At 37.7% G+C, this 24,939-nt stretch overlaps 1 protein-coding gene across 1 annotated transcript in view; it reads right to left on the bottom strand.

Moving 5' to 3' along the window:
• The window catches only part of MBD2 (methyl-CpG binding domain protein 2), a 66,794-nt gene that overhangs the window by 36,958 nt on the left and 4,897 nt on the right, over window positions 1-24,939 (bottom strand). Inside the window, exon 2 of the mRNA XM_045459445.1 lies at window positions 12,622-12,781. Within this exon, the coding sequence (XP_045315401.1) occupies window positions 12,622-12,781 (160 nt within the window). The remainder of the gene's footprint in view (window positions 1-12,621; window positions 12,782-24,939) is intronic.

Raw genomic sequence — 24,939 nt, forward strand, 5'->3', positions numbered from 1 at the left:
CTGTCTCTCTCTGTCCCCCAAAAAAAATAAATAAACGTTGAAAAAAAAAAAAAAAATTTTACAAAAAATGTCTTTTGCTTTACTACATCACTAGTATATAACTGCCCCTAAATAGTAAATTACATGTTAATGAATAAGATAAAAATTAGATGCATTAAAGAAGATAATTTTTTATTTAAAAAAAAAACCTCAGGGCACCTGGGTGGTTCAGTCAGTTGAGTGTCCAACTTCGGCTCAGGTCATGATCTTGCAGTTCATGGGTTCGAACCCTGCGTTGGGCTCTACGCTGACAGCTCAGAGCATGGAGCCTGCTTCCGATTCTGTGTCTCCCTCTCTCTCTCCGTCCCTCCCCAGCTCATGCTCTGTCTCTCCGCCTCTCAAAAGTAAATAAACGTTAAAAAAAAAATTTTTTTTTAATAACTTCATGGGCTGGGACAGATGCTAGAATAGGCCCAAGATTTAGTACCAATTCCATTCCTATCCTTCATTTTTTGTAGATGTAACAGCAAGAAACCCTATTTGCATAAATGAGTAAATAGAATGAGTTTTCTTCTCAGTCAATTCTTTGAACTTCTTTTGAGTTATATGTCAAAATATCGCATAGTGAACCATCAAAAATTTTTAATAATCGAAGTCTACATAAAGTGCTCTGTAAATTCTAGACAAAGAACTTTACTGACAGAAAGTCTTGACTGTTACCAAGTAATTCATTTTCTCGGCATCGACACCAGTATTTCAAATTATTCCTTTACTGGAGATCAAACATTTTGCACCATGGTAATACGACAGGCTAGTAAAAAGTATGTTCTTCTGTAAAATGGGAGAAGGTGGACTACAAAAGGGCAACTGGGGAAAAAAGAGTTTGTACCTCCATCCCGGGGCATGCTCAGGTCAACTACATGAAAGAGTATACTTCTAGAAGTTAAGAATATAGAAACACTCCTTTAAAACCATGTGTGTTGTGTGTACTATGGAAGCCTTTACACAGCATAGTTTTGAACAGCAGGAACTTATATATTCTAAATACCACTTTTTCCAGCCTAGCTTTGAAATAAAACTGAATGACAGTTCAAAATTGTACATATTCTATGACAAGAACCAAAAGGACTCATTTCACCTTTAAAATCCTTGCAAATTTTGCACTTTTATTTTTTTATTTTTTTTATTTTTTTTTTTTCTTCAACGTTTATTTATTTTTGGGACAGAGAGAGACAGAGCACGAACGGGGGAGGGGCAGAGAGAGAGGGAGACACAGAATCGGAAACAGGCTCCAGGCTCCGAGCCATCAGCCCAGAGCCTGACGCAGGGCTCGAACTCACGGACCGCGAGATCGTGACCTGGCTGAAGTCGGACGCTTAACCGACTGCGCCACCCAGGCGCCCCGCAAATTTTGCACTTTTAAAAATTAGCCATGTTTTAATGTGAAAAATGTTGCTCTACCTACCCAAAATGCTCAAATAAAACTGATACTTCCAAGTTTCATTCATCATTTTAATTCCATGGCTTTCCATATAGCACATCCCCCAAGAAATATTCATGCCCCAATTTGAGAACTTTGTTTTTCTGAGATCACTTTCCTCATCTGTAAATGAGGATGATAACAATAACCATTCATAAGATTCTTACAAAGATCACACAAGATAATGCATGTATAATGCTGCTTTCATCCAGTCACTGAACAAATACTGAGTGCCTACTACATGCCAGGCACTGACTGTGTGCTGGGTATACACTTATCATCAAAACACAAAAATCCCTGCCTCAGAGCTTACGTTCTGGGAGAAGACAACAAAATAGCTGTAGGTTTTATGGCCACATTGGTATGTCAATTCTGAATAAATACCTGCTCTTTCTATTATCAGCATTAATGTGTTTTTGAGCATGCTACTGAAAATTAGGAACTTAAACCTATTAAGCTTTTTCAGGAGAAAAGCCATTCCCTGGTTCACAAAGAGGGGAGCCTGAGTGGTACATTTAGAGCAAACCAAGAATATCATCAAAAAAATAATTTCATTTTGTTCCAGAATATGTACAGTAGCCTATACTTAGTGCCTTTCCACAAAATCAAAAGCCAATAATGCAAACTGCTTTACAATCTTTGATTTCGTTTAACTGGTATATATTTCACACACCATAAAAGTCACCATTTTTAAGTGTACAATTCAGTGGGTTTTTAAACAATACATTCACAAAGTTCTGCAAACTTCATAGGCTTTTACAAAAAATAAAGAAAAAATATCTGGGATCTACGATTTTGTACTGAAAATCCACTTAGTATAATTTGCTAAGAGCAAGATTCTTTTTTAAGGAGATCAATGAGATATTAAAAAGAGGAGACAGACTACATTTTGAGCTCATTAAAAAGGACTTATACTTGTAGTTAATTGAAGAGGTGGAGGACTGAAATTCATCACTGAAAACAAGTTTTGAGGAGTTCTACTTGAAAAATAACTTCTTGCAGTTTTAGTTAATATGAGGTCATTAAAGAACTTACAAAAAAAGACAGAAATGAGTTTCAACCAAATACTGAAGAGCAGCTCTACTCAAACTAGGCCACGTACTGTGTGGAATTCATTACCTCCTTTACATCTGGGTTGGCACTAACTGTATACACATCCTTGGGAGAATGGTGGAGATAGTCACACAAATCATTTGCTGTAGGGCTTAATTCTCTTACCGACTTACAGTCTACAATGTCAGGGAACTCTTCAGGACCTATAAAACTCAGTGAAATAGGGGCGCCTGGGTGGCGCAGTCGGTTAAGCGTCCGACTTCAGCCAGGTCACGATCTCGCGGTCCGTGAGTTCGAGCCCCGCGTCGGGCTCTGGGCTGATGGCTCAGAGCCTGGAGCCTGTTTCCGATTCTGTGTCTCCCTCTCTCTCTGCCCCTCCCCCGTTCATGCTCTGTCTCTCTCTCTCTCTGTCCCAAAAATAAATAAACGTTGAAAAAAAAAAAAAAAAAAAAAACTCAGTGAAATAGACCTCAATTGCCAACAAAAAAACCTGGGCATCCAAAATAAATCTTGCCAAAGCCACAGCATAGGCTACTATGACTCCAAATCTACCTTCGTTATTAGCATGAAATCCAAGCCCAGCCCTCTCAAAAGGTTCTATCATATTTGGATAGATCTGAAGGCACTAACTTACAACATAAACCTAATATCATAGTGAAGAGACTATTCTCATCAGTAAGTCTATTTGCTAACATGTAAAGTTCTTCTGTTAGCTTTTTGGTCCCTAGCAATCTTTATCCAATCAATATCTAAATACAGATGACCCTTGAATAATGTGGGAGTGAGGGGCACCTAACTGCCACACAGTTGAAAATACACATATATATATATACATATATAATATATATATATATATATATATATACACACACACACACACATATATATAATTTTGACTTCCCCAAAACTTTACTACTTATGGCCTGTGACCAGAGGTCCTATGGATAACATAAACAGTTGATTAATACATGTTTTCTATGTTGTATGTATTACATACTGTATTCTTACAACAAAGTAAGCTAAAGAAAATGTTATTTAAAAAATCATAAGGAAAAGAAAATACATGTATAGTATTGCACTGTATTTATCAAAGAAAAGTCTGCATATAAGTGGACCTGTACAGTCCAACCTGTGTTTAAGGATCAATTGTATCTGCTCAAATTAGCCAAAAAAATGGATCAATGTTGTTAACTGATACCTTATCTTCATTTATTAGCTAAAGGTTATTTATTAGCAAAAGATAAATAGGTATCTATTATTAAGGACGTTCCTGCAATGAGAAAATTAGAAGTGCTTTGAACAAGAGAATACTAAACAGTTCTAGGACTAAAGAGGCCTTTGCTCTGATCCTTTCCTCCTTTATTCACTCATTAAACAAACACTGTCCACGTCACCATCATTCCTGCCTGAATGTGCACTGGCCCCTGACTCCCACTTCTGCACTTCTACATTTTCCACACAGCAGCCAAAGCAATCCTATTGCTCCCTATCTGGAGTCCGAAAATAGCATTCCATACCATTCCTTATGCCAGCTTGACAAGCCGTGATTAGGTTGTCTGCTGCCTTGACCTCACCTAGGATGCCTTCCCCTCGCACTGAACTCCAGCCACAGTGGCCTACTCTGCTCTCACAGGCTTAATGTATCCTGCCTTAGGGATTTTGCACTGGCTACTCCCTTTACATGGTATGCTTTTCCTTGTGGTTTTTGTATAGCTCACTCTTAATCATTCAGATCTCAGCTGCAAAATCCTCCTCTTGGAGAAAACTTCCCTGATTGCTCAGCCTGAACAGCCACCCAGTCAGTCTCAACCACTGTTAATGAATTCACAGTACAGCACTTGATATTTAACCTGTGTATTAGTTTGTCATACCACTAGAATTAAAGTCCCATGAGCACAGAAACTTCCTTTACCATATTTTTCAGAGTCTGCGATAATGCCTAAGCATATAATGTGCTAAAAGTTTTCTGTGGAATAAATGGATGCATAAAATGTCTATTACATGTAAAATCTTATGTTATGCAGACCTGAGCCTTCAATAGGCTCATTTTCTGCTTTAAACTCACAGGTGCTAAACAGGTAGAAAATACTATCATTCATTGCTATCTACAACGTCCATCTCAAAATTATTATGCAAAGAATGAAGTCACCTGGGGCACCCAGGTGGCTCAGTTGATTAAGCGTCTGACTTCAGCTCAGGATATGATCCTGCGGTCTGTGAGTTCAGGCCCCGCATTGGGTTCCCTGCTGTCAGCACGGAGCCCAGTGTGGATCCTCTGTCCCCCTGTCTTTCTGCCCCTCCCCCACTTGTTCTCTTTCTCTCTCTCAAAAATAAACATTAAAAAAATTTTTTAAGAATAAAATTATCTATATTATCTGCCTTGAAATCATCAATGTAAGAGAAATGGCCCCTAGACTTACTCCATCTATTACTATTTAAATTATGCTTATAGGTAGGATGTGGCCAGTGTCTTCCTGAGTCACAAAGTCAGCCCAGAGTCCAGACCATAATGTTTCAACTGTGTATTCTGCTCTAACAATTACCAAAATTAATACCACCACATATTACATTCCTCAGTAATAACCAGTCAAGTCTCTCAGATCATACACTATCACCCACCACTCGTCCCCGTAATATTCTGCACCCCCACTCATCTACCCCACCGTTCAGTGGCTTTCAAGCCTTTTTGACCCATCCCAGACCCAATCCTCATAGCATACACTCTTGAATGACGGGCCACTTTCCTATATCCTCAATATTTTCTCTAAACGTTCTCTCCAGTTCCTGCATTCACTGACTTGGCCATCCTTTGATGGCCTCAAGTCCTCTCACATGAACTTCTCTTTCCCTCCCTCTCCTCCCACCCTTCCTATGTCTCTCCCTCTCTACTGCATATCTAAGGGCCAAGAGGTGGCATAGGTTTTCTCCTTTCTCCCATTTTTCTCAAATAATTTCTCCACTTTTGATCCTTCAAAAACACTAGTTCCTTTGAAGTTCATATATCTGGCTATACTACCCTCTACCCCTGCTCCCTTTCTCCTTCATTCACTAGACTTTAGCTTCCATTTCAGTCTTCTTCTCCATCCCAACTCTTGTCCTCATTCTGGGAGACCTCAAAAACCATGTGGATAACTACCCAATATCCTGAGTCCTTTGACCTATTATTCCTCTGCCCAACCTCACTCACCTAACATTATAGTCACAGGCTTGTCTACACTAGTAACTACACCATCTTCAGTATCTCAATCAAGCATCCAAGTCTCCCAATTCCTACTTCCTATCCTTGCAGCTCACTTTCTCAGAACTGCCCTCTGCATTCTTTGACTCCCATCCATTGACTCTCTTGGTTTCTCACTGCTCTTTAACCCCTTTCACATTCCTCCCTACCCAGTACAGGTTTCATGGTAGTGGTGGTTGTTGTTGTTGTTCTTCTTCTTCTTCTTCATCATCATCATCATCATCCTGCGAATGTGCTTAACTTGTTTGATGTCTGTGATTTTTCCACTTTGCTACAGACCCTATTATTAAACTTTTCAAAGTCTTTAAGGTGGGAGTTTAACCAAATCATCTCTTTCACCTACCATCTAGTGATTCTCTTCTCTATCCAAAAAAAATTACCAAAAGATTTGTCCATCTTAATTTTATCTCTCACTCACTTTTAACTCCGTCCAACCTGGCTTCTGTTGCCACTGAAAATCAAGGTTATTAATTTACCTTCATATTGCCAAATTCAAGGGAAATTTCTGTTTCCCTCCACTCAACCCATCATAGGCATCAATACAACTGACCACTCACTCTTCTTTTTGAAACATTCTCCTCTCCCATGTCTCTCCTACCGTACTAGCCATTCTTTCTCAATCCACTTTGCTGATTCCTTCTGCTGTAACCAAGTTTTAGTTATTGGATTTGCTCAGAGCTTGGTTCTGGATCTTTTTGTCTGGGCAATCTCTTTTAGTCCCATTACTTGGAATACTGCCTAAGTGCTAATGACTTTCCAGGTGAGACCTCACAATTTGGCATAGCAACTGCATATGTGACATCTCCATCCGGATGTTTAATAAGCACCTCAAACCTTGCATGTTCAAAATTTATTTTATTGACCCATACAAATTATTTCCTAAGGTGATCGCAGTGAATGGTAACCCAATCCACCCACCCATCTAAAAACGAAGGTCTCATACTTGAGTCTTCTCTGTCATCTTCCATACCCAATCATTAGCAAATCCTGTAAATTCTACATTCAAAACAGATCTAAAAACTGTCTGCTTCTCTCCACCACCATGTGTCTAGGCCATCATCATTTATCAACAGACTACTAGAATAACTACTTGCTCTCTACTTCCACTTTTGTCCATTTCATTTCAAATTAACAGAAACTGGACTCAACAGTGGCCTACACTTAAGGGAGATGCCAGTAATCCCTTATAAGAACTTCAAGGCCTAGCAATGCTAATTTATCACCTATGATCTGCTCACTGCCCCTCTTCACTCCCAACTATATCCACTAGAAAGATACCAAAAGAAACTCCATGCCAACAAGTTCTTAATACACTGACGAAGAGGACACTAGCATCTTTGGGAAAGATTTTAGTTACTTTCTCTATAAGACCAGGAATAAAGAATTAGAGGTCTCTGTTTTCAGTGTGGATGGAGAGATTCTACAAAGAACCCAAGGGGCAGTTCTTACACACAGTATGCTCTATCAGGAGCTGGTAATCAGAATGATCCTACCACAGGAGTCCTGAGGACATAAATAAGTCAGTCCTGAGGACATAAATAAGTCAGTCCACTACAGGACTACTTTCAATAACTGAAAAATCCCCAATTTCTTCAACAAAGTCCTAACTTGAGATAGAGCAAGTGAGTTGGTCCCTCATATCTTCTGCCAAGGCTTTGCTTCTTCTCTTGCTTCTAAACAGTGGTTATTAGCTTTGTCAGCTACATTTTCCTTTAGAATTTGATAAATAGACTCTCTCCTCACAAAAAATGCATAACAGAAAATGCTGCACTTAGTTCAAAGGTTCCTGGAGGGCCTCCTGAAGCATGGACTCTTAGACTGGACACCTGCCTCTCTACTGGTTCTCTCTTGGCCACTTTTATCCATTAAAGGAAAAATAACAATAATGATAGTGTTCCTTGGTCATGCGTTCTCTTCTGAATATTTTCCTCTCCTCTACCTCTCATTCAATCTCCATAAAAGTGGTCTAAGCATTTTTATGGTTAGAGGGGTAAAAATATATACTGTACATACATGTTTGTAAATGCACAGAAGTTCTGGAAGGACACATGGCAAAACTAACAGCAGTTTCCTCTCAGGAAGAGGACTGCACATGAGAGGCTGTAGAGGGAGGGAGGCTTTTTTTATCGACTATCCTTTCACCCTGTGTACAAATTACCCAATCAAATAATAAATCAAAATTGTAAAACCTTTAAAACAGCAGGATACATTTTGCTTCTAATTTCTCATTTCCCAGAAACTTTCTGGCATTCTAAGAAAGACTTCTGGTCCCTCATAACTGGTCACCAGATGCCTTCTAACTTGGAAATCCAATGGATACTACAAAGTAAATTTTCTTTCCTAGGCTTTTATAACACAATTTCTTGATTCTCCTACTACTTTTCTGGAAGTTCCTTCTTACTCTCCATGAAACTAATTTATTCATTTATTCACTACCAATGGTGTGACAAGGTAATTTTCTTCTATTTGCCCCTTTGTTAGGCGATCCTAGTAAGTTATGACAAACCACAATGACAGGAGTTCTCAAAGCATGACCTGGGAGTTCCTGGGGCTGCACCAGATCCTTTCAGAAGTCCAAGTAACAAAACTATTGCAACTCAGTCTTCCTCACCCCACCCCCAAACTTGATCTTCTTCCCCTATTCTTTATCGACCTCCACCCCAGTGACTCAAGCCAGAACTGTAGCATGCATCAATGGTTCTGTCTCTCTACAATCATCAGTACTTAAATGTACTTATATCTCTTGATTGACTCTAACACCTTTCCATACCTCCTGCTACAGCATTAGTTCAAGCCATCATTACTTTTCTAGACTTCAACAGCCTAAACCATTATCCCTACTTCCAGTTTCATCTTTTCCCAAATTCATTCTCCCCCTGTACCCATTCTGTCCAGTACCCAATCTGATTCCCACCATCACGTGTTCACTTGTGCTTCTCAAACTGCAGATACTGCCCCCAAGATGTATTAGCTCTCTACAAGAATTTTTATTATTTTGTTGAGGATAAGTAAAACAAGCACATTCTAGATCATTTGGTTACATACCTAGGATACAGCCATACAGAATCCAAGGTCATGTTGATAAAATCACAAGCACACTACCATAAACCAACATAATTCATGAAAAATGAATAATGGCAGACTTACACAATTGATTCCACTCAAGACAATCTAATGTTGTTTATTTCCAAATTATCAAATTTGTGTGACTAGAGAAATGTGATGAAAGAACTGAGTCTTTCCAAGGTAAGCACACCCAGCCAACCTAAAAAGTAACTTGTTCTATACCATATTCACATTGTAAGCATTTTATAAAAATACATCATATGGCACATTCATGTTGGGGAACTTGGACTTTATTAGTTTTGTTGCTTTAATTTATACACATTTTAGTGTTAAGAGCTAGAACCACAGGAATTCAGTTTAATGTTCACACATCTGAAACACTGAAGTAAAAGGAATTTCTAGCAACAAAACCCAACTACTGGAGTTCCCAAAACATATTTTGTGCACAGAACCACTGTGCTCTTATTATCCAATCCTAGTTTTTCCAATTACTTTTTTAAAGAAACTTCCCCTTTCAAGAACTAAAAATCAGTTATTCAGTCTCACTAGCCATATTCCAACTACTCACTGGCCAGCCACATGCGGCTAGTGGCTACGACATTTCCATCATTACCTAACTGTAACTTCTCCCTTTGAGTAAGCATTGAGAAAGCTATTCCTCCCTTCAAACTCTGTTTTGATGACTTCCAAATCTTCGTTTAGTCTTTTTCTATTAACTTAATGGAGTATCTTCAGCAACCACTTGATAGCTCTACTTTATCAGCTAGAAACACAGAACTAGTGACTGGAAAAAATTACGGTAGTACCAAATCAGTAAGGTACAATGTAATAGGGAATGGAAAAGATTTTCAGGGTAAGGTTAAGATTGTGATTGAGACAAGCAAGAATAGGTACTGCAAAAATAGTAGTAAATACAAAAGACTGCCCACTCCACTGTACCCACTCATCCTAAAATGATTACCACTTTGCAAAGTTCTTCAAAAGATATCTTCCCAACCATACCTGAAGTATTAGCACTCAGTAAACTCACTTTTGATATGGAAAATATATTAAGATCTCAGTATATAATCGGTCATTATGAACTGCAATTTAACCTGTTTCAAAGTTTATTTTGTTAATAACATTTCAAATTCTTTCAAGGGTTTTTAAAAACCTCAAAAACAACACAATTAATAACGTACTTCAGCCAAGTTTATAGCTATACAGCAAAACTACCTAACATTCCTGTTTACTAATTTAAATTTCCCAGCATTCTCTATACCGTATTATTTTTTAAAAAGACGTAATACATTGTTAGCCACAAATACACTTTCTGCTTTATAGAGATATTCAGTGTTGGCATGACTCCAAAAGAAAGCCTATTTTTAAAACTGCAAAAGTCAATTTTCTGAATGCTTAATTAAAAGAAAATCAGGTGCAAAAGTAAGACTATGCCCCCCAAAATTCAAACAGAAACTTCAGAAAACAATGACAATGAAAGGTAGTTCCAAAATAATGTACGGCATATTAATTTATTCAATGTTTATGACCACTATAAACTTCCGGAATGAGGTGAATATTAAATCAAATAAACATGAAGCAAACATTTATTAAGTACCTACCGTGTGCTAGGCTTTGGACTACCTATACAAAAAAAAAAAAAAAAAGAAAGAAAAAGAAAGAAAAAGACAGTCCCTGCCCTCATGGAGCTCACAGTCTAGTTGAAGCAGACAAACAATCACAAATACAATGGCAAAGCACCAGGGAGGCATTATGGAAGAAGGGACTGGTCCTGCCTGATGAATGCAGGGGCGGGCTTCACAGAGGTGGAGACAATGGAGCTGGGCCTTGGATGAGCAGGAGTTCACCAGATGGAGGGGAAGGGGGGAAGCGCATTCCAAGCAGAGGAAACAGCACATGCGCAAGCAGAATCTCGAAAGCACATGCCATGGTGCAGGAGGATGAGCAGTCCAGCGCAGCTAGAGCATAAAGGTGCACACAAACTAAAGAGACGAATTAGTTTTTGGTTTTTAGTGAATCGTAACTATCAGGTATAAATCTTCATATTACACTTACTGTAGCTTAACTGTGATTCTGATAACAATAGGGCAGTTTGAAAATATTCTGTTCATTTCACAAATATTTGAGCCCTTTTGACAGGTACCCAGCAATGTGGTTAGAGTTGTTTTTGTTTTTTTAAAGCAGTTTTAGAAAAATAAATCTTAATATTCCTCTGTACATTCAAGCAGCAAAATTAACCCAGAATAAAGGTTCTCTTAAGCTGAATCACAGAGCTTCACCCATACACACTACACTCACTTTTGGTAATCTGAGCTCCCTGTACTACCACTATCTTTTTTACCCTTAACACTTTTGTAACTATCAACCCAAAGTAACCCCAAAATTAAGCAATAGAGAAAGCAATTTCAGCTTTCCCTTCCCATTCTGCCTATCTAAACATGGTACTTGACAATGTCCCTATGGACATCAATGCATGGTGACCAACGCAACAGATGAGGAAATAATGCACTCTGACCCCCATACCAATTTTTGGAAATTAAACTATTACAAACAAACTATTCGGCTCAATTCTGAATAAAGAGAGCTACGAAGCAGAGACCCATAGCCTTTCAGGAAAAGTAAAAAGGTACAGAGGAAGAGATCTTCGGTCAAAGAGTTTCCCACACTGGCCACCAAGCAATACTGTCCACCGAGGAAGCTTGGAGCTTAGGAGGGTGCGATGCGGAAAAGAAAGGAACTCACATGGGTCAAACACTTTATTAGGGTTTTCATATTAATTCCTATTTACTCCTCGCAGTAATGCTAAGGGAAAGAGTGCACTACCTTACTTTCACAAATGAGAAATCTGAGGCCATTCGAAGTTAAAAGAGTCACCCCCATGACTGCCTGAGCTAATAAGTGGCAGAGCCTGCCTGGTTCCAAAGCCTGTCTCATTCTACACACCGCCTCAGGGTTCCTACAGTGAATGCTAGACTCCCAAGTGGCATGCGACTGACTGTAGCAAGGTTATATATACCCTGGAAGAAAAGCCCTTGCTTTTCCCTCCACTATGTTCACAGTCAGTGTGAGACGATAGTGGTGGCAATACACATACATGTATCTCTGAAGTTTAGAGGAAGAAAAATTGTGACAAAATGGTTACCTAAGATTAGCCGCCCTTGGGGTGGGGGTGGGGAGGGAAGCTTTCTTAGCAAAGATATTGGATGCTGTAATGCAATTAAATTAGCATAATAACTCAAACTCTACTTGTTTAAATTCCTACACAATAAACCATCAAACAAGCAGCTCAATAAAAATAAGAGCTAATGGAAAAAAATCCAATCATCCTATCCGGATGAGAATATTATTGCTACAAGTCCTTCTCCACATCATCAAAAATCAAAATAAAAACTACCCTTTCTCAAATCCTAATCCCAAAAATTGATAGGTAAGCATAAACTATGTGGTAAGGATACTTGCCACATTAAAATTTTGCCTCTCTTTGGGCAACAGCAACTATTTTAAGAAAAAAAAAATGAGACAATTAACATCAACACAGAAATCTTTTGTAAAAATTCCCAATGGGCCAAAAATGTGATGTTTGAGAGATACTGAAATATTGTTTTCAACTGTGCACAATTTACTTATGCAAAGTACTGCCAACTACCATAAATTAATCAGGTTTATAAGTCAAAATGCTTTGCCAGGGCAGGGTAGACTAAGACATTCAGACACAGCCAAAATTCTAGTGACATAATTACAATGTAAGATACTTTGTGGAAAGCTTTTGAAATAGGATACATATGCTCTAAGTAAATTAACCAACCTTATTTTGATTGAGAGGATCATTCCGCAGTCTCTGTTTGTTCTTCTGTAATTTACTAGGCATCATCTTTCCAGTTCTGAAGTCAAAACTGCTGAGGTCAACAGTATTTCCCAGGTACCTTGCCAACTGAGGTTTGCTTCTGAACTTCTTACCACTTGGACTAGAAGAAAGATAACATCAATTGTACAAAAGATAACAGTATTTAGATCTCCACGCATCTTCTTTTCTCTCCCAATATGTTTATTTTTTTCAAAGAAATGGTAAAGTTTTAAAGGAACTTCACAACTTCCCTGTAAGAAGAGATAACGTTTCATCTAGTGTCACACTCCACTAGGTACACCGCTGGAGTAACATCTGCAGATGTTACTGCAGATTATCCCACTGGTCACTCACTCCAGAGCCACTGACAGAATCCGGGTACAAACTGCATGCAGAGCACAATACACATGCTGCAAAGGTCTTCAACATTACAAACTACTTCCAAACTGACTTTTGAAATGCTTTTTCTCGTAAGTATTACATATACACAATGTCAGCAGTAATCAGAACTTCAGAACACATTCTTCTGAAGTCAACAATCCTTGTTAAAAACACACATACAAAAAAACAAACAAACAAAAAAGCAGAAAACACTTGGAATCCATATACTCTTTGGGCTACCCATCTGAACTCACAACATTACAATAGAAAAAAGATATATTGAATTCTGATAGCATTTAAATGCTCCCTAAAAGGAGGAAACTGAGGCAAACATTTGCAAATGGTGTGAACATTGTTGACATGAACTTTTTTACCCAAACTCCTACCTCGGAGAAGCTTATCAAGAATAACTTCTCAGGTCGCCTGGGTGGCTCAGTCGGTTAAGCACCCAACTCTTGATTTTGGCTCAGGTCATGATCTCACAGTTCATGAGTTCAAGCCTCACATAGGGCTCGCACTGTCAGCACAGAGCCCGTTTGGGATTCTCTCTCTCCTTCTACCCCGCCCGCCCTCTCTCTCTCTCTCAAAATAAACTAAAAAAAAAAAAAAGGATAACTTCTCCTAAGAAAATATTATCAAAGCTGGAAAATTATAAAAGTGCCAAAATTATATAGAAAGCTAAACTAAACTAGTGTTTCCTAAAAAAGTTTTTTGCTGTATGGCATTGATCTAGAAGAAAAATTTTATAGGAAAAATGCCCCAGTTTTACCTAATAAATTTTCTGAGCCAAACGTGCTAAAATCAACTATTAAAGTCAGCATAGATAGGTTACCAGAAGAGAACTGTAAGAATTCCAAATTATTTCTCAAAAAAAGCCAACATGTCCTATTTAGAACTTAACCTTGCACTAACAGACCACAATAAAAGAAAAATAATTGAACAGGAAAACAAAAGGGAATTTTGCGTGGGAAACCAAGCTACAAAATACTGCCCTAGAAGAGCAAAACTTTTCTCTGGGTCAAATCCAAACCAAAACAACATGCCGCACTTTGTCACAAATTCTGTGCCACCACTCGCTTCAAGACAAATGAAGATCATATCAGCATTTTTTTTTCGACAATCACAGAATTCAAGTATTCTTGAAACACAACTCAAGTTATAAAATTCAGCCAACAGATGGAGGTAACAACCAGTAACAACTAGGACATAACGGAGTAGAACAAACTCAGACAACAACTAGAACACAGGAGAGGAAAGAATACAGGATTACGCAGAAGTAAACCTCCACTCTCATTCTAACCAGATTTCCAAATATGTTCAGTATGACAAAGAGCACATAATCCTCAAGATGGTTCAAAACTTGAGCCATCTCTGCCCACCATAAACTTGCACCCCAAACCCCATCTCATATCGTCCTCTGTTGTGGCCCCACTGCCGTCCACCTAGTGCCTAATCCACCAAACTAGAAAGCCACTTGACGATGCTTCGGTGCCCCACCCCTCAGCCACACATCTGACACCAAGTGCTAAATGTTCAGGCCCCTCAATGCTGACAAAAATAGCTTCATCTCCCCAGGAACACATCAAAGACCTTCCATTTGTTTATAATTATTTTCAAAAGTCCGTTTCTCCACCAGCCTTGGTACCCCACGTTCCAAACTCAATGTCACCAGAAATACGCCATGTACCTTTGACTTTTAGCCATGTCTTTCCAGATGGAAGCATGAACATAGGCAATATCCTGCCTGTCATAAGATTATTAAAGCCTCCAAGCCCAAGTAAAATGTCACCTCTTCTGTGAAGCTGTGATTCTCCAAACCCAGTTAGAAATAAATCTACTATATCTCTGCAATTCTACTTCATTACAAAAATCTCTATGTATTTCCTTGATGATTCGAACCAGAAATTGCAATGCCACTTTTTAAAACTCTCAAACATGAATTAACATATATGAACACTGAACAAAGTAACTTTCTCACAACAAAATACTTTATCAGTTGAATAGTAAAGAACATAAGTTTCATTTGCAGACACAATAAAATGGTAAGTTCTATACTTATGTAAGTTATATTGCATGGACTCTTAAAATCGAACCAGAAAATATTTTCATGATTAATCTATTACACTACATAAGAAATAATTAAAGACCCAAATTAATTTGAAAACTTGGTAAAGGGGCGCCTGGGTGGCTCAGTCGGTTAGGCGTCCAACTTCAGCTCAGGTCATGATCTCGCGGACCGTGAGTTCGAGCCCTGCGTCGGGCTCTGAGCTGACCACTCAGAGCCTGGAGCCTGTTTCGGATTCTGTGTCTTCCTCTCTCTCTGACCCTCCCCCGTTCATGCTCTGTCTCTCTCTGTCTCAAAAATAAATAAACGTTAAAAAAAAAATTTTTTTTTAAATAAAAAATAAAAAAAAAAAAAGAAAACTTGGTAAAGATTATTCCATTATGTCACTTATACAACTACAATGAAGATTAAGCTAGAATAGCCATTTAGTCCTTATAATCAGAAATTCCAGTTACAGTCAACAAGATTCTGATAACCTATTTGATATACCTCAAATATGAATAAAAACCTCTCTACAAAATGATAGTTCTCAATCAGACTTCCATCTAATAAGACATCTTATTAGTGCAATAAAAGCTGAGCTTAAAGTGGACTTAGTTTCAACAGACTAATGCTCCAGAAAATGAAAATACTAAGGTAGTAACTTCTACCAAAAAGATAAGCACTATTATTTTTAAGGATACAGCTTACAAACAGAAAATCATTTTTTAAGAAATCAATTTACTAAATTCACAAATTAGCCCTGCAATGAGTAGTTTCTTATGAAACAGTGGAAATGCCAGCTATCTACTGCAGTTGAACACATACTAGAGCGTCAGTATAACATCACTCTAGAACAAAACTCATTAGAAATCAGTTTTAGACACTCCTCCCCAAATTAAGGAAATCTAACTACGTAAGTACTCAATTAATGTGACTGCATAGCTTATAATCTAGATTAGCAATTTAATATGGTTTAAATAGTTCCTATGTCTACTGATTTTAAAAATCAAATGGAAACTGTGAGAAAGGCCTGACATATTCTACTGATAAACTAAATTAGCAATGAAGAAAGTGGAAATCAAGTCTTAGCTATGAACATATCCCAAAAAAGGTAGACTATTAACTGGTACTCTATCGGTTATTCATACAAATCACTATCCCCAGTCATAAAGACGGAATTCTATGTGGCATCTATGCGGGATAGCTACAAGTACTGGTCATACACACGGCTGCCTTCAGAACAGTGGTACAGGCCGTTCTCTGTAACTGCTATAGCTTGTGCTTATTAGTGTTTTAGGGAAGTCAACCTGGCTGCCCCAGGAGATTATAAACCAGGGACCTTCCTCTGCACAAGATGAAGGCAAGCATATAAAAAGGCAAAGGCCAAGGGAATGGTTAAGTAAGAATTCTTCCCATCAGGTACAGAAATATGTGGATAGCACCGACATGACCCTGAAAGTGGTGGAGGAAATAATGCTAGATGAACAAAGAAACTACCCAGAATGACTAAGTCATCATCGGTCTGCCCTCTAAGATGGCTGCAGTAAGTAGGTCGCAATCTCACACACCAGGGATTAGCATGACTAAGCTTTTATTCTAAAAGCAGCAAACTATAACCTAGGAACATTCTAGTAGACTAGTGAAGGATATTAGTCATTTTCAGCTTTCTCTAACCAAAGCGATTACTTCTAATCCCAGTAATGAAATACTAATATTTCACTTTCGACCACACAAAAAAATTCCCTACCAACTGTCCCCTAGATATGCCCACCCAGAACCAACTTGTGGTCTCACCTTTAACTTCTCCTACCCTCCAAATACCCTAAATAATGATTAAATGAAAATCAAAGATGTGAGAGTTTTAATTTCAGATGAGGACATTTCATCTATGTCTTTGCTAGCTTTCATTTTAATTAAACTGTTTAAAGCACCTACGTGTAACACCGCCTTAGAGGTTTCTAACTACAGATTATCAAAAAGAAACAAATTTTATTAGCATCTGACTTTCCACTCTAAAAAAATTTCATTGAGATAACAGAAACTACTTTAATTCTGGTCACCTTAGTTTAGTGGTATTCCCATTTTATCGCTCTGTATATTCACCTGTGATCATCATTCCCTGAGCTACCTGACGATAGCACACCCTGCCAGTCTCCACAGAAAAAGCAACTCTTCTGAAGACCTGCTGCTGGCCTGTGCAACTGCACCCTGAAAACACGCCTCTGGTGGAGCAGAACATATGTTTTCATGTTACTTTGGTAGCATGGATCATCATGATGTTCAGTCGAACAGGATGAGGAGCCCAGAGTCTGAGCAAACACCAGTATACCTCCGAACCAGTTTCTAACAGGATGAACTGTGGAGGTGGCAGTAATCAGAGCACAATAAGGAGAGCTGGCCTATGAGCGACAAGGAGCACTGTGGACAGCAGATGGTCAGCTACACGGCTGAAGAGCATGTTCAGGAGGGCATCACTCTCCAACAGTACTTTGTGAGGCATGAGAAAAACCTCCATACTAAAAATTCCCTAAGCTACAGCCCTGGAAAAGTTTGAGATCAAAAAAACATCAACTTCCTTTGTTTTATACCTCTTTAAATGTTAAAGCTTATTTGTTAGTTACAGAGTAAGTACCGAAAGAAAAAGACTTCTCTAACAACTGTCTCCACAAGTCAAATTTTGGTTGAGACTAAGATCTGAAATCAAAATTATCTTGTACTTCAGTACAAAATATATAATCAGAAAACTGTCAAATCAATTAATTCAAATAACGTATACCATTGCTTCAAAGCTGTATGACATACACACAGAGAAATCTACCTACAAGTCAGCTCCCAAACCCCCTTTTTTAGTTCCTTTCCCCCTACCTTTACATGCGGGCCTTTCCTAAAGTGAACCATCGTCAGCCCTCGTCTGCAGTTTGTCCCCAGTACATTTTATCTACTTGTCTTGTCTTGTCTTACTTATGTCTCCCATCAGGTACTACTAAATCCAGTTCCTTTCTTTGAATCTATCCTTCCTTTCCATTGCCATTGCCCAAATCAAGTCTTTATCACCTTGGGTCTGAATCACCAGGACAGGCTAACTGACTTTCTACTTGCTGGTCTCTGCATTCTAAACTACCCCAATTACTCTTCCTAAACACCACTCTGACCATAGTTTCAGCTGAAAAGCCTTCAATGACTTTAACCCATTAGCAAAAGGATACCAAATATCTTAGCTCTGCATTTAAGATCCTTTTTCATCTAACCTCCTCTGAACCTGTCAACCCTACTTTCCACTCCTCTTACTCAATGACCTCTGCTCCAACCATGTTAGTTTATTCACTGTTCGAAACAGGCTGAATGGTTCCCTCTTAGGCCTTTTGCAAATCATACCTGTTACCCAATCCATAATGCAGTACTCCAACCCCGATCCTCAAGGGCCCAGAAATACCAATCCACATTATATCTCTTCCATAAAAAGCCTTCCTTCCCAGAATGAAGCAGTGGAAGGTTTCTTTCCTCTGAACCATATAGCAATTACTGCCAGTATCAGGTAAATAATCACAAACTGCCTGTTGGCATCTCTTGTATTCTGACTTTGAAATACTGAGTTCTACATGGTTATAAAACTTCTACAAGTTTAAATCTTATCTTCACAAGCAGCATACTCAAGTAGTTATTTATGAATGAAATGATATGATGTCAGATTTGCTTCCAAATAATAAGGTTGAGTCAAGGTAGTACATTGGGGGATGGAAGAAATAAGATTAACAACTGCTGAATTGAGTACTTGGTAGTTTTTTTATATGATCCTACTTTTACATATATGTTTGAAAATTTCTATAATAAAATATTTAAAACAAAATATATTTATTTAAAGTATATATATTTACTTTTAAATAATATATATTTAAAGTATACAAGCTGAATATATCCCCTGATAAATATTTAAAACAAAATATATTTATTTAAAGTATATATATTTTACTTTTAAATAATATATATTTAAAGTATACAAGCTGAATATATCTCCTGAAAACTTCAAAGTAATTTTTTAAAAATATGAAGTTTGGGCAAGTAAATGTGAGCATTAAAGAACTTCCTTAGCAGTTGAGGGAGAGGTAGAGAATTATTTTTAAAGTATCATTAGGGAAAAAAAATTATTTACAGTTTGGCTGCTGGTAAAATGTGACAACATTGCACCTTTTCCCTTGGCATAAATGTTTAAGGAATCACCAACGCAATTTTAAGTGGTATAAAAGACCTTAAGTATAATTTGAATTCTGTACCAATCATTCTCATTCCATAAGCTAGCATTTATGTAACAAACAACATGCAAACAGTATATTACTGATAGCAAATTCTATTATGTCTATATCAAAGCTAGAAAAAAATAAAAGCCAGGGTGATCCACCACCTAATCTCATCCCACTGCCTAAAGGTGAGAAAGAAAAAAGGAAAAAACACTGGTTATTTTGGTTGAATTGAGGACTGAACACTGTTATGGAAATGTCAGAAATTAAATACATCTGGGAATTATTTCAAAATATAATGGGAAAAGGGAGTTGAATATTGATGAAACAAGCTTGGCCAGGAGTTCATAATTATTAAAACTGGTTGATGAGTCCATAGGAGCTTCATTACACTTTTCTAACAATTTTTGCTCTTGCACATTTGAATTTTTCCATAATAAAAAAATTAGATAAGTATACCCAAAAAAAGAGACTATATTTTGAAAAAAGAGGTAGGGGGCCTCTGGAATAGGCCTTTTTAAAGAAACGCATACATCACAGCATACATGTTAAAAATAATTTTAAGACATTCATCCTTGCTTTAATCTATGGATTCTTCCAGTGTAAAAAGAACTATAAAAGAACGTACACACAGGGGTGCCTGAGTGGCTCAGTCAGTTGAGCGTCCAACTTCAGCTCAGGTCATGATCTCATGGTTCATGAGTTTGAGCCCTGTGTCGGGCTCTGTGCTAACAGCTCAGAGCCTGGAGCCTGCTTCAGAGTCTGTGTCTCCCTCTCTGCCCCTTCCCTGCTCATGCGCTTGCTCGCGCGCTCTCGCGCTCTCTCTCGCTCTCGCTCTCTCTCTCTCGCTCTCTCTCAAAAATAGGTAAACATTAAAAACAAATTTTTAAAAAGAACATATACACCTATATACACAGAGAATGGAAGGCAATATGTCAAAATATTAACACTGATTCTCTTTAGGACTACAAAGCTGATTGTCATTGCTCTCTCTACACTCCTATATTTTCCCAATTTCCACACTGAGCATGGGTCACTCTTCTAATCAGGGGAAAAAATAAAATATTTCTAAAAACCCTGATGAACATGCCCTAATCACATTTCAAAATTAAAATACTGTAAATCTCCACATGATTAATAACTGTTTACATTAGTTAATTAAGCGAAGGGAAAGAAACTACCATTTTATTGATCTGCTGACCATCTACTACATGCCAAATGCCTTACACGTACTTTCATTTAACCTAAAAAAATTCCACGAGGTAAACTTCTTACCTTTGATTTACAGTTGAGGGATCAGAGGCTTATATTATGGAAGCTTATAAATCTGTCCAAGTTAAAAGAGTAAAGCAAGATGCAAGACTCAAGTCCCAATTTTCTGACTCAGAAGTTTCCATTCTTATTGTAAACCAGTGCAACACAAGTGTGGTCTACAGACAGACTTACTGGTCTTCAAATAAGTACAGAAGGGGAGAGAAAGCAGTTAGGAACTGACTAGTAAGTTTATGACTGTAGGATCTAAGAGTATAAAGTTGCAACATGTATTCTGTATAACCACTTTTACATTATATTTATTTTTTATCATAAACTACCTCCTACCAGATACTATAACAAATAACTTTACAGTTATGGCACAAAGAAATATTAGTTAACAGTAGATAGAAATATGTTATCCTCCCCAGATGATACAAAAGCAATTTTTGATGGTAGATGTTTAAAGCAAAGGATAAAAGGATTTTTTAATATGAAAATTGTAATCAAAAGTCCTACTACAGATTCCTTCAGGTCTAAAAATCTGTATGGAATACACACACAAACACTAAACACACACAAGTCTAAAGAAAAATAAGAACAGTTACTTCAGCTATTCACTATCTGCATACCTGGTATGGTACAAGACAGGATGCTGGCTATAGCAGGAGACACAAGACCACCTCTATAGTGCAGGCCTATTTACAGCCAACACTAACCAGTTTTTTAGGTCATTTAATAGAAATGTATTAACTATTTGCTTCATTCAACAAGCAATTCTTAAGAGCTTTCCGTATAGCAGGGACTATGGTGGATACTGGAGATTCAAGAATGAATCAGACTCAGCCACTCACCTTGAGGAGGTTCAGAATCTGGTGTTCGAGACAGCCAACGATTACAGCACATGTGGTAAAGGTTAACAGAATTATGCTCAAAATGCCATAGGACTTGCCCGTTTCCACTACAGGCCTCTGGGAAAGGCTTTTTTAAAGACAGGCACACATCACTGCATACAGGTTGAAAATAATTTTATAACATTCACACTTTCTTTCATCTATGAATTTGTCCAGCATAAAAAGAACACCAAGAGATATTTCAAAAATCTTCTTCCACATGTTTGTAAATAACTCATAATCATTCCTGATTGAATGATTGAACAAAGTGTTCAATTTCAAAATTTAAATTTGAGTATTTACCATTATTTACATTCAACTTATGTAATCAAGTTCCCAAACAAGTTTGAATTTATAAGACAAGGCAAAGATCATAAGATCCATAGATATTACTAAAATTTCACTCTATTCCATACTTTTATTCTTCCTTGTGAAGTTTTAGTTTTTAGAAGTTCTGACAAAGTTAAGCAAAACTTCATTTTACAATTTGCTTAGTCATTTCTTAGTGGAAATGGCAAATAGCCATAAAAGACCAATAAACAAGGACTGCAAAGGGTATTAATACCCCAAGTCAAAAAGTAAATCCATGAAATAAGAGCTGGTGATTTATTTCTAATTCATCACACAGGTCTGAAAAGACCTCAAACACAGGAAAAAATTTATGAATTTCTATTAGTCCCACTATGAAATCTAACACACACACACACAAAAGTATCACTTCCTTTGCAAATCACCAGCTCCTGCTTAATTAAAACTGCACTAAAAAATAAAAATAAAACTGCACCATGAAGATTAAATTATGACTCTATATCTCACAAATGAAATTCTAAAGCAATTTGAAAAAAATTATCAATTTCTGTTGGACACTATTTCTAAAATATATGTGTATCAGTTCCTTTCGAGCTATGTATTTCCTCTACTACAGGTATTGTGGGTGTTTTGGCAGGTGAGACTTTGCATATCAGATTTGAAAAATCAGATGTAGGACAGATGGCAATGTTGTACCCTAACAAAAATTCCCCTAGCACAGCACAGCTGGGATGGTACGACTGAGAGAGAATTATCGGAGCACAATTTCCACCACAGCCATGTGTCTTTTATTTCCAGATCCAGGCTTCAATCAGCCTATTTCAAGAGAAGAGGCTAAAAGCAAGTCAAACTTGCAATTATGCAATAAGCACTTAGTAATAAACGTTGCATTTCATTCCTTTCTCCAACTAAAGAGATTTTTTTGATTGGTCTGCAGCGCACATTTCAATCGTACCTCAACTCAAAGAAGCACACGAGCTTTTTGGAGGAAACACATAAAACTATCTCGAGCTACATTTAGACTGCAAGTTACAATTTGATTTCTTCTAGTTTTTTTCATTGTTTATTTATTTATTTATTTTGAGAGAGAGACAAACAGAGGATACCAGGAAGGCTCCGTGCTGTCAGCACAGAGCCCTGACGTGGGACCGATCCCACGACCCATGAGATCATGACCTGAGCCAAAATCAAGTTAAGTCGGATGCTTAACTGACTGAGCCACCCAGGCACCCCTGATTTCTTCTAATTTAAGTAAAAGCTTTTAAAACGAAGATGACCTATAGCTTGCTCCGTAGGGAACATGCTGCCTATCTGAATATCTGAGAAACAACATGGTCAATCCTAAATTAAACATGTATCAAAAGAGCAAGCAAGAAAGAAGGGGGAAACATTTCTGAACCAAATGATCACTTCTATTACCCAGAATAAAACTCCTTTAATTATTTTAATTTACCACAATTTTTCAATTTCTTTTCTCTCCATTACATAGAGCTGGAAGATCATCTTTTGGTACAATGGTTTCACTACCAAATAGGATTTAAAATTTACCCTTTGTCAAAAAAAAATAAAATAAAATAACATTTACCCTTTGTCGACTTAAAGGTGCAAATATAATAGTAACTACATTGTTTTAGCAGCCCACCCAGCTCCATAAAGCAGATTAAGTATGAGATGGTTCAATATTTGAGAATTACAAGTAAGGATTTTCTATGGGAGGCAGCAGAGCAGGGTGGTTAAAAGTTCTGGGGTTAAATCCCCTGCATCAGGATTCTAACTCTGCCCTTACCAGCAGTACAACCTTGAGCATATTAACTTCCCTGTCCCAAGTCCGCATGTGTAAAATGCAGATAATTGTACCTACAGCTAACAGGGTTATAAGGGCCCAATAAGATAATACATGTAATGCATTTAGCAAAATAATACTAACAGCTGCCAAAACTATGAGAGCTGTGACATAGAACACACATAAAATTAAGACACACAACACCCTATACTTAATAAAAAACAAACCTATAGACTCGAGATTCAAATGTTGATTTCTCACTTGTGTCTCTGCACTATGAGCATTTTCACTATATCTCTAAACTACTTTCTATCCTTCTGTAATATCCTCAACACTAAAGATGAAAATAAGAAACTGGAAAATGCTTGGACTTAATAAAATACCCCAACCAATTTCATCCCAGCACACCACCAGGTAATATAAAGCAATAGCTAAGAAAGTCATTTAAGACTTGTTTCATAAAATTTTAAGCATCACATCAATTGGTAAACACCTATTTAGTATCTAGGTGTACCTAGGGGGAAATAAGACAGTTATGTGAGAGCGCCACAGCTTCTATGGAAATGAACATACGAGTAATACAGGAGACACCAGGTTTAACCACATGGGGAAGGCCAGAAAGAAGATATTAGGTAGGGGAAAAGCCACTCTACTGAAAGCCAAAGAGACTTAAATATTTAAGAACTATAACAATGGGGGCGCTGGGGTGGCTCAGTTGGTTGAGCATCCGACTTCAGCTCAGGTCATGATCTCATGGTTTGTGGGTTTGAGCCCCACGTCAGGCTCTGTGCTGATAGCTCAGAACCTGGAGCCTGCTTCTGATTCTGTCTCCCTCTCTCTGCCCCTCCCCCGCTCACGCTCTGTGTCTCTCTCAAAAATAAATAAAATTTAAAAAAAAAAAAAAAAAACTATAACAATGGATCTCTCCCCTGGTCCATCAAGTTTTTTCCAACAAAGACTACATGGCAGAGTTGTTTTTTGTTTGCTTTTTTTTTTTTTTAATAAAAAGTCAGAGAGAGAGAGAGAGAGAGAGAGAGAGAGAGAGAAGGAAAGATCTGACTGAACTCTGACATGCTCAATGATCCAGAACTCATGCCCTCAAAGCATCCTACCAGCCTTCGGTAACAAGTCAGATATACCTATACATTTTTTTAAACCTATTTGTATCTTCAGCCCATACAACTGGAGTTATTTAATGAATCATTTTCCCTAATTAGTCCTTAAACATATCTATGTATTTATTTTAGTGTACTGAAATTGAATCCTTGTATCACTCTAAGTACAGGTAAAATCATATATGCACTTTACAAACAGACAAACCACAGGACCAGGAAGTGTAAGTGACAGGCTCAAGGTTGCACCAAATGGTAAGGGCAGAGT

This window comes from Leopardus geoffroyi, chromosome D3 (assembly GCF_018350155.1).
Source record: "Leopardus geoffroyi isolate Oge1 chromosome D3, O.geoffroyi_Oge1_pat1.0, whole genome shotgun sequence".
NCBI classification, from domain to species: domain Eukaryota; kingdom Metazoa; phylum Chordata; class Mammalia; order Carnivora; family Felidae; genus Leopardus; species Leopardus geoffroyi.